The sequence below is a fragment of the Varanus komodoensis genome, unplaced genomic scaffold, assembly GCF_004798865.1.
Source record: "Varanus komodoensis strain SLA01 unplaced genomic scaffold, ASM479886v1 scaffold16, whole genome shotgun sequence".
In the NCBI taxonomy this organism is placed as follows: Eukaryota; Metazoa; Chordata; class Lepidosauria; order Squamata; family Varanidae; genus Varanus; species Varanus komodoensis.
In genome coordinates, this window is record NW_025335468.1 from 9144805 (window position 1) to 9156011 (window position 11207).

At 42.2% G+C, this 11207-nt stretch overlaps 1 protein-coding gene across 1 annotated transcript in view; it reads right to left on the minus strand.

Annotated features, from left to right (window-relative positions):
- The window catches only part of TRPM5 (transient receptor potential cation channel subfamily M member 5), a 57960-nt gene extending 50795 nt beyond the window's left edge, over positions 1–7165 (minus strand). The window contains exons 1-3 of the mRNA XM_044426089.1: positions 7067–7165; positions 6181–6302; positions 863–1034 (exon numbers count right to left, since the gene is read on the minus strand). Of these exons, the coding sequence (XP_044282024.1) occupies positions 863–1034; positions 6181–6302; positions 7067–7165 (393 nt within the window). The remainder of the gene's footprint in view (positions 1–862; positions 1035–6180; positions 6303–7066) is intronic.
- Between the last annotated feature and the right edge of the window lie 4042 nt (positions 7166–11207).

Below are 11207 nucleotides of genomic sequence, written 5' to 3' on the forward strand. Positions count from 1 at the left end.
AGGCAAAGGCTTGTGGATTATAGCTCTGTTGCATCCAGAGATGTGGAGAAAAAATTCTCCAAATAGATATTTTTCCTTGAAAATTTCCAGTGCTTTATATTTCCATGGATATGTTTTGATACCATAAGTTCACTAGTAACAATGAATGCATATCAATTGCAGGCTTGGCAGTTTCTAAATTGTAGTCGATGTTTCTTTAAGTGATTATGTTGAGCAAGTATGTGAGCAAATATACTTATGCCTCAGTGTGAAATAGTACTAATGGGTACAGGTAGTGACAGTGAGTGAAAGTAGTTCAGCATTCCTAGCAAAAGACAATTGTGTTCTGTTGTAAGTGATGCATGATTCTCAACATTTACTGCACAGTCCTTTAGGCTGTTAAAATAGATTAGTGCATCAACAGTTAGTACCTTTCTTTGTTTTTAATTAAATATTTTAAGGAAAGTGCATGCTACTGACTTTATATTTGTACAAGTATCTCTGTTAAAAAGTCTACATAATATGGCATTTAAATTGCATTAACACTATTTTAATTTCCCTCCCCTAATATTTCATATATGTTTGGTCTAGTGGAACAAAAATTAATATGGGGTACCTTTCTAGTTTGTTTACAAAATACATCAGAAAAATTCATTGTAACTGACCCTTTACAAATTCATTTGCATAGGGAAATTTCTAAATTCACTTATTTTCCAGAATACCTGTACAACTAGTCATATCTAAAATTAGCAATTATAGGTTAAAAACATTTCATCCAATGTTTTCCTAGAACTCTTTCAGAGTTAAACCCGATCTTAAATGTCTGTTCAAAACACGCAGCAGAATTCAAGCTTAATTCCTGAGTGGAGAAGTGCCTTACTACCTTTCCCCGCTTCTTTCCAGAAGCCATGAAGTCAATTTCTCCTGTGCAATATGGCATTTCTTTTCTATATGTTTCTTCTTTGTCATTACTGGACAGTTTACCCTCCATATGCTCCTCTGGGACAGCTGAAGGATCGGTGCTTTGATTGGATTCTTTCTCTAAGAGTTGAATTCTAAAAAGCAAGTGACTTGAATTATTTGGCTTTATACAAAATGGTAACAATTCAATGAAAGTTCTTTTTGATTAAGCGTGAAAGTAATGATAGTAACTCAAAGTTTAGCTCATTTCACTAATTTAGAAGTATTTTGATTGATTTTATCTAATATTCATAAGTTATCTAATCTGTATTTCTGTTACAAAACACTGAATTAATGTTATCTCTCTGTGTGTATCATTGATGATAGTATATTGATAGATTACAGTATTTATTTCATTTTTATACTGCCATTTTTATACTACTGAAAATAGTCCAGAAACTTCTGTTAGTCCACATGTACAAAAGTTGGTAACAGAGTATGACCAATGCAATCCTACAGCACCACTTTATTTCCACCAGCTTTTGCTTCCAGTCCATTTTCAGGCCCAGTTCAATGGGTTGGTATTAACATATAAAGTCCTAAACAGCTTGGGACCAGGCTACAGCAGGGAAGCCTCTCCTCCAATATATGCACAGCTGGACTCTAATATTACTTCCAAAGGGCCTCTTTGGCTGTCCAACCTGATAAAGGGAGATGGGCAGCTACTAAAGGGAGAGCCTTTGCAGTGCTGTTATCCCAGCTCCCTCCGAAGAGACTCACCCGGTGCTTCTGCTGTGACCTTTTTGGCTCCAGGTAAAGACCTTTTTGTTTCCATAAGCTTCAGAAAAGCCTTTGAAACTGTTTTCCACTCTGAAATGAAAACTGATTAACATACCCAAATCACAATTACAAAGTACAGAAATAAGAATATATTGAGAAATGTCACTTACCTGTAGATTAGCCCTCCACTGCCATTTTGAAATGCAAATTTGAGGTTGTTCCCAAGCTTCAGTTTGGGATATATTAATTATCTATTAGTGCTGCATGGAAAACACTTTAAAATATTTCTGTTGCAATTTTGTCCATGTCCGGTGCTTTTTTCCATGCCTTTTCTACACTGTAATAACTAGTTTGAGTTGTGGCACCCTCTTCTCAGGGAATTATCAGTGGGTCCCAAGAGCAGTAGGGCAATTTTTAGCCAATCACATAAACCCAGGGAGCCTTCAGCACTACTTCGCTTGGATTGATAGTAACTAAATAATTAATAAGTTTTAATAAATTGATTGGCTGTTCTCTATTAGGGCAGAGCCCCATAGGAACCAGTGGCCACACTAGGAAGAAAAGTCACAAGTTTCAAGAACAGATTCTAATTCACTCTGAAATCCAGATTTGTATCCCATTCACCCTTCCTTCCAGGGATTATGGCCATATTTGTCTCCTTTTGTCCTCAAAAAATCTTTGGTGAAGCAGGGAGCTGGCAAGTAGTCTTAAGTGATCTAGTTATACAGTCTTTAATATTATTTCTGTTTTTGAAATAATAATAGAACTTTGGGCAGTTCTGCAGTAGGATTACCATGCTAACGTCTCCAGGAATCCACATCAATCACCAAGAAAGCAATTCTGGAGATTTTAATAGCTTGGTAGCAGGCAAAATATGGGCGTGTGTGTGTACGTGTGAGGGGTGGAAACTTCAAGGGATAACTTCAGTCAGAATTGACAACCCATTTCTGCATGAATGTTCTAGGAGGATTATAATCTGTGCTGTATTTCTGTTATTGCCTCACACTGCCCTCAATAGGGAGTCTATTAAACTGTACTCCTACTCAAAATCTTGTTCGATATGAAGTTAAGCAACAGAGTGTTATAAGTACAGGTCAGGGGGCAAGTGGATGAAGAGCAGCACTCGTGAAAGGGATCTCAGGGTACTGGTTGACTGCAGGCTAAACATGAGTCAGCAGTGTGACGTGGCCGTCAAGTGGCTTCTAGATCGAGAGAGGTATTACTACCACTCTGTATGACTCTGGTACACCCACAACTGGAGTGTCTTGTTCAGTTCTGGGCTTCACATTACAGGAAAGGTATAGCCAGGTTAGAGTCAGTGCAGCGTAGGGCCACAAGGATGGTGGCCGGATTGCAGGGAAAGACGTATGAGGCGAGACTGAGGGAACTGGGTCTTTTCAGCCTAGAGGAGACTCAGAGGGGATCTGTTGGTGACATATAGGTATGTGAAGGGGTGTCACACAGAGGTGGGTAGAGACCTGTTCTCCCCTGCAGAGGAAGACAGGATGCGCTTCAATGGAGCCAAGTTCAAGGAACCAAGGTTCAATTTGGATGCCAGGAAGTACTTCCTGACAGTTAGAACTCCGAGGGTGTGGAATGGGCTTCCACAGGAGGTGGTTGAGGCCCCATTGGTGAAGGTGTTCAAAGATAGGCTGGACATGCACATGGTGGGCATGTCATGAGCAGAGCCAGCTGGATCCGGGGGGTCAGACTAGATGGCCCAGGAGACCCCTTCTGACTCGCTCTGTTTCTATGTTTCTATGTTACGTTCATATTAAAGCTTTAAATCTCCAATGTAAAGAGACATGTCTTCATCTTTTTGATTATTTGACAACAAAAAAGGTATTTTATAGCCTGACCTCAAGGTACTTAATTTACAAAAATGAAAATAAACAAGAGATAACATCATGCTAGTGTATTAATGAGGCAAGAAGTGACTGTATCACTTGTTGTTTGTTAGAGGAGTGGCAGATTAATGCATCTGAAAAATACTTTAAGGGGAAGAGTGAGTGGAAGAGCTTTTGCTTGGCATGCGCTAAAGAGTGTGTCCAGGGGTGCACATACCCACAAAGAAAATTGAATGCGTGTTTTCACAGACACTATTACAACCGCTGTTGTGATGTACACTGTGCATGAGCAAAAGAAAGGCAGTGGCCCATCAGCTTCAAACTTCACCACCCTCACTTGTTTTGGCTCCTATCAACTTGTGATAATACTGAAATACAGTTTTAACATAGGGTTGCCATAAGCTGGAGATGGCTTGATGACACTTAAGAGCAACAACAATGTAAACTTATCCTTGAGTTTTGAGGAACCCTTACTGCCATTGCAATGATATACATAAATGCATAAAACGAACAACAACCATGAGTTTGCCCTGCTGTGGTCCTTATAAAACTATAAATGAACATTGAAAATGCACCCCAGATGCAACTGGCAACGCTGTTTGTTCCCCAACTGCTCTATTTCAAGCAGGGGTGTGGCACATGTTGCCCTCGGATGCTGTGGCACAGTAGCTCACATCAGCCCCGGCTTGCCCGTCCCGCTGGTGCTCCTCCGGCACCGATTGTCATCCTGGCAGCACCAGGTCAAGACTTCCTTCTACTCCCAGGCACTTGACAACATATGATAAGGTCCCAGGACGTTACTCTTCAGTATTTTAAATGTTTTTTAAAAATTGCATATATGCTTTATATTGTATTTTGTTAAGAATTAATCTTTTGGAAACCACCAAGAGAGCTTTCATAACTGGGTAGTATAGAAATGTAACTACTATTACTAATCTCATAACAGCCTGTTCCCATTCATTTCTATTTACAACTCCCCTTACTAGTACTATGCCCAATTCCCCCATTCTGTACCTTGCGAATGGGGTACAGAATACCTTGCGTACCTCCCCCATTCTGTACATTCTTTCTTCCTCTTCCCGCACCCTTTTCATTTTCACCATGCAGCAGCTTTCAGGAACAACCACTAGGTGGCTGTACAGAATAGCACTTGGGAAGGAGAAGCATGTAGGTAAGGCGCTCCTCTTGCTGTGGGCATGTAGGGATTTATGAGAAATTAGTTTCAGTTCATTTTTGACCGGGATCTATTCAAATCATACTTCCTGGATCGAACATGGACTTGGATGCAACCTCTGGCTGAAGTACCTTTCTGAGTTTGCAATGTTATTAACCTAAATGCATTTGTCAGTGTGCATACAATTGAAAAAATGTGCACAAAACTATGAACACATTTTCATGAAGAAAGTACACAATCTAATATGGGCTTGAGTCTGTATGGAATTTGGAGGACTTCAGCAAGCTTGAGTTCTGCTGATCCACATCTCTCAATGGGTGGGGAATGGCTACTCCATTTACTGTAGTGTCCCAAGGTATGTATTTCTTCCACCCAGGGACCAAGGCTCAACATACGTAAGTGTATTTGCCCTATGTACAGATTAAAGGTTTTTCCTTGATTAATGAGCTCCTTTCTTTTCCCAGCTGATTGAATGAGTTTGCATAACATCTCAACCTCAATTTAGTATAGGTGGGGGAGGCTGAGATACTGAAGGAAATGTGAGATCGACAGCAATTTAATAAATGACAGCTACCAGGAGAGAAATAATGTGCAGTATTTTCTTTTGCTGTATGCAGCAAGCTGCATTGTACAGCAGGGTCAGGTAGTCCACAATTTTCCAGTCTGGCATCCTCCAGGCTGACCAGGAATTATGGGAGTAGGTACCAGACTGGTGAAGTCTGCCCTGGCCAGTGCTTCCACCTTTTGACTGACACTGGCTCTTCTTCACCCTTTCTAAGAGGAAAATACCACAGAGTTAGCTTGGTACCTTCTGCATATAAAACATGTCCCCTGTTCCCTTGAGGAATGGCCTCTCTCCCCTTTCATTAGAGTAACTCATCAGAGCTAAAATAGCTTTGGCTTGTAAACAAGTATGCCCTTATTCTCAGTGCTGCTGATTAACATGTTCTCCCTCCACTTACTCAAATAAAGATTTAATTTGTTTAATCTACTGATTAAACCAATTAGAGCTTGCCGCCCTGACACAATGTGTTCCTCTTGCCATTTTGAAATAGCTGCCTGATTCTTGATGCCGGCACTCCTGGTTCTGACGTATTCCCTGCTGCCTAGCAATCGGTGATGTTTATTTATTTAATTTATTTAATTCCTTTTCCTTTTATACCTCCCAATAGTCGAGGCTCTCATTTCACTTCTGGTTTCTGTGTACCACAGTGGTGGCTAGTTTTTTTGCCTAGCGATACCAACTGGTATACTTCTGACACTAGTCCTGCCAAGGATATCGACTTTTTCCTCCAAAGCTCTTTGACTCTTGAAAGTCTTCCAAGTCTTGGTTATATTGGCTGGGTGGTGCACTCAGCCAGCCTTAGGACAGTTTAGAACTGCAAAATGCAGCATGATGTCACACATCCTGACATTATGCAGACCTTTTCTGATTGATTGTGTTCGTGTGGCCTTCTTTGAGATGATGTCAAGTGATGTTTTCTCACCATTGCCAATCACTGGACCACAGTCTTCTTCATATGCTTCAGAGCCAGAGCTTTAGCACTGATAGCAAGCAGGAAATTAGCGAAGGAGAGTGATTCAAGTAAGTCTGGGGGCTTTGTGGAAAGGCTCCGCTCATCCTAGTAGGAATGTAGCTGAAAAATCAGCCTAAACGGAAGGACAGTACTCCTGGCCAGTGAGTCCACCTGAGAGACAGGTGACAACTTGGGGTCCAGGTGCACCCCCAAGCTATGAACCTTGTCCTTTAGGGGGACTGCAACTCTGTCCAGGGCAGGTTGAAAATTTCTCATTTGTACAGACAGTCTGCCCACCAACAGTGCTTCCATCTTATCTGGATTGAACTTCAACTTATTGGTCCTCATCCTGTCCATTGCCAAGCCCAGGCACCGTTTAAGGACAGACATTGCCTCACCTGGATTAGATAAAATCTAATCTGAGAGGTACTGCTGAGTGTCATCCGCATATTGCTGACATTTCAGCCCAAACCTCTGGATAACCTCTCTCAGCAGTTTCATGTAGATGTTAAAGAACATGGGGGATAAAATAGAGCCCCATGGTACTCCATGGCATAATGGCTCAGAGCAATAATCCCCCAGCACCACCATCTGGAGATGGTCTGCTAGGTAGGACCAGAGCCACAGCAAATGGGTGCCACCAACTCCCAAGCCAGCCAGCCTTTCCAGAAGGACAGCATGGTTGATGGCATCAAAAGCCACTGAGAGGTCCAGGAGAACCAATAGAGTCGCACTCTCCACATCTCTCTCCCAGCAAAGCACATCCCACAGGGTGACCAAGGCAGTTTCCATTCCAAAGCCAGGCTTGAAGCCCAATTGATATGGATCCAGATAATCCATTGCCTCCCAGAGTGTTTGGAACAACCCACTTTGATCACTTTGCCCAGGAAGGTAATGGCGGCTATTACTCTATAGTTATTCACATCACCCAGATCCAGGTTAGGCTTTTTCAGGAGTGGTGTAATCATGGCTACCTTTAAGGGAGCTGGCACCACACTTCCCTCTCTCAAGGAGGCATTCACAACCTCCTGAGCCCAGGTGCATGTTCCCTCCTTGGATTTCTCGATTAGATGATAATTCCTCTCTTGATGTACTTAGCCCGCTCTCAGATCACAAGCAGATGCCAAATGGCCATGTAGCCCAGGGAGTGCAAGCCTCTAACAGTTCTGGCTTGGCCAGCTGCCAGAGGCTGAACCGAGTGCCTGGGGAAAGAAAGACTCCTCATGAGTAAAGGTATAATTGTGAGCAAGACTCACAAGAAGGCTGTTCCTGAGGTGACCAGGGGGTTCAACAGAAGCAAATGAGTAAGTACTGTCATATGAGCTGGACCTCTGAGAATGAAGCACCAATAAGTGAGAATAAACACAGTTCACTGGGACACAAAGACTAAAAAATATAACATACTGAGTGTTAAAGCTGTGAAAGCGCATTTTAAAAAATGCAGCTTCAGCTCTCTGCTTCCTCATAAATGCATTTTGCTTTGGACTGTCACTATAAGCTCCAACAACATCTACTTATAAGGAGAAATCCTCTGTTTTGGAATGTGTCTCTCTTTTGTCCTGTTTTGCTTTAATGGTAGATTTTGGAGGTATATTCTAAAAAAATGCAGAAAATTTTACTCACATTTACTCTTCAAATGAACTCCAGCTATTCTGCATGAAGTACAACCAGATTTTAAGTACTGGTGCTATATGTGCAGATGTTCTGGACCTGGTTATTAGTCTCTCTCTGATTATTAGTCTAGCTCATGTATTTTGCATAAACTGAAGCTTCTGAATAGTCTTCAAGCGCATCTCCACAAAGAATGCATTGCAATAGTCTAGCTTAGAGATTACTGGGGTGTAAATTACAGAAACCAGGCTATTCCTGTCCAGCTAGAGGCATAGCTGGACTATGGCCGGAACTAGAGGAAGGCATTCTGTACCACTAAGGCCTCTTGAGACTTAAGTAACACAGCTGGTTCAAGGTGGATCCTCAACCTAGGAACCTGTTCTTTCAAGGGGAGTAGAACAGGGTTCTATAATAATAAATAATAAAGGGTACTCATCCAGTACAGGTTGAGTACCCTTTATTTAGTCAAAGGAACCAACCAACAACAGCATCTCAGTCTTTTCTGGATCGCGTGTCAGTTTGTTAACCCTCATCCAGTCTCTTCTTAAAGCCAGGCACCAGTTTGGTGCATCTACAGCCTCACTTGCTGAAGATGAAAAGGCGAAATGGAGCCACGTGTTTTCGGATTATATAGATGCCAGCTATGAGAAGCACGTGTACAATGTTTTTCAAAAATCTTCCCAATTGTTTTTATTAATTAATTTATTTAATTCACTTCTGCTTCCCTCCTCCACTGAATGAGTGTGAGGTGATATTAAAAGGTGACATTCACATGATAGGCATGTCATGAGTGGAGCTGGCTGGAGCCAGGGGTCAGACTAGATGGCCCAGGAGACCCCTTCTGACTCACTCTGTTTCTATGTTTCTGAAATGAGTTTTATTTTTTGCTAAATTAAACATGAAGTGATTAAAGCATGGGCCACTGTGATCAGATCTGCCTTTCCAAGGAAAGGATGCAGTGCACCAGCCGGCACTGGGCAAAGGCACCCGTGCTCGCCTCCACTTCCTGACCATCCACCACAGCACTGGATCCAAGAACACTCCCAAGCAGTGTACATGATGCTTCAGTGGGAGTACCACCTCATCTAGAGCAGGACTAGTCTGTCTATTGACCAAAAGATCCTCCATCTTGTCTGAACTGGCCTCAGTTTATTCACCCACATCCAGTCTCTTGTGCCCCTTCCATGGTTCAAGATCTCTAGAGGCCTTTCTGGCATTTGCTGGATGAGAGACATAGAACTGAGTCTCATTGGCATATTTTTATAAGCGTCTGTACACAACCTAAGAAATTTTCCGATGTAAGAAACAGCTCCAATCATGCTATATTTTCCCTCCACAAGGCGTGTTCTAATTGTGCCCCACTGCCCTAGATACTTTTGGCTTATTGATTGCCTTTAATAGGAAATGAATGGAACCAACGGGAAGTGAACTTGAATATCTCTAGCAAGAATGCAGCCAAGTAATCATGCTATGTTCCTAAAATACAATACCCTACTAAGTTGCAAACTAGTCCAACAAGTTAATCTCAGTTGGAAAAACAGAGCAGCCGGCACCACCTACACATGAAAGCGTGACTCAACACAGCCTAGACCCAGTGATGACCTCAATATGTGGTGAATCAATAGAGACATTCAGTATCATCAAAGGCTTTCAGATCCACTGTGCTCGTTTCAAATTGCCCGAGCGGGCTTCTTTCATTCCTCTGTTTCTTCCTCTCAGCCCTACCTGGAAATTTAAGATCCCCACCTATTTAAATTGAATGGCATATAGAAATGATATGTGGTTAGGGTTTTCTCTTTATGGCAAGTACCAGCACAGGACCCTCTGTTGACTCCTTCTGCTGGGAGACTCTGGCAGGATAACCTGGAATAAATGATAAGCAGTGGCAGTGACATTGCAAGCAACACTGTGCCAGCTGGTCTAGCTGCCAATTTAATTTTCCACAGCACTCCCAAGCTGTGGCATTGTTCTAGAGCATTGTAGGACATTAAAATGACAGCTATACTTAGCTGTCTGGCAAAGCTTGGAAGACTAGGCATCAGTGGTGGGCCCTGCCAGGCTGTTGGGGCCCAGCACCAGCATTGTCCCTCTAGCAGAGATGTCAATCCTATGCCTTAACAGATGAGGTTGGATTCTGATTGACCCAGCTGAACAGGACCTTGGGAGGCCCTGCCTTCTCCTGAAAGAAACAAGATATTTTCCAATTCTCTTTCTTCTTGGATGACTTGACATATTATATTTCTAGCAGTATGTCCTTTCCTTTCATTTCGACAGCTATCATGTAATGACCCCCATTCCTGGCCAAGCATCTTGTCCCTCATTCATTCAGAGCTGGTTTCATCCCCTGTCCCATTCCCCAAACGAAGCTAATTTTGCATGCATTTGCCTATTCTCCATAGCTGCCTTGCTGTTTTCTGCAGATTTCCAGGTTGGGATGTAGGAGGGGCCTGACCTTTCTCATCCTGGTTTAAATGACAATACCACAGAGAGGTCTCAAGTTTTCCTTCAGCTTGTAAATATTGTGAGCACTCTCTATGCTTTTGGAATGTTTTATAATGAGCAGTAAATAAATAGATATGTGTACGCTGCTATATTTGCAAACAGCTACCTTTTTAATCAATGATAACCCAATCCCATAATCATGTGAAGAATGACATTTTTTTCAGCTGAAATACAGAAGGAGTGGAATAAGTTTAGTTCAGAAGTCTAAGACTTCCATTTTGAATGGTTTGCCTACTGCAGATCAGTTGCATGAATATATATATATATAGTTTGGAAGAAGGTTTCTCTGAGCTGTTTTCAGAAGTTAACACTGGTATGGAAAAATGTTATCATGATGCTTTCATACAGATTGCCTCCTTCAACTATTTATAGTTGGCAAGGGTGAGAAAACAAGAGCATCTAATTAGCCCTTAGCAATTGTGGAGGTTTAAGTGCAGCTAGCTGAGTTTTCACAAGTCTTTCTGGAATGTGAGTGTGTGTGGTGTGTGCGTGTGTGTGTGTTTGAAACCTGTTTCTAATAAGTACGTCACATGAGTTGAAGGATGGGACTAGTCAAGACACAGCTATTGCCCTTTTCAGAACACAGTCAAAATGATCCTCTGCTTTGTTGGCTGCCTTTGGAGGAATTAAATTGTCCAGAGTTGTTTGGTTTTGGCTGGTAGAATGAGAGTGCAGTGCCAATTAGTTTGTAAGCCCTAATTGAAGCAAGAATTCCTCTTGCATACCAATGCAGGCAGTCATTTAGCCTGTTCTCACTTCCAGCCCCACTAACAGCACCATGACAAGAGAAGCTGCATTTCCTAAAATCATTCCTGCACCCTACTGGCCAGTCCATACTTTCCAGGGGCTTCTGGCTCCTAAGGGACTACACATCCAGGATGCCTTTAGCACAATAGC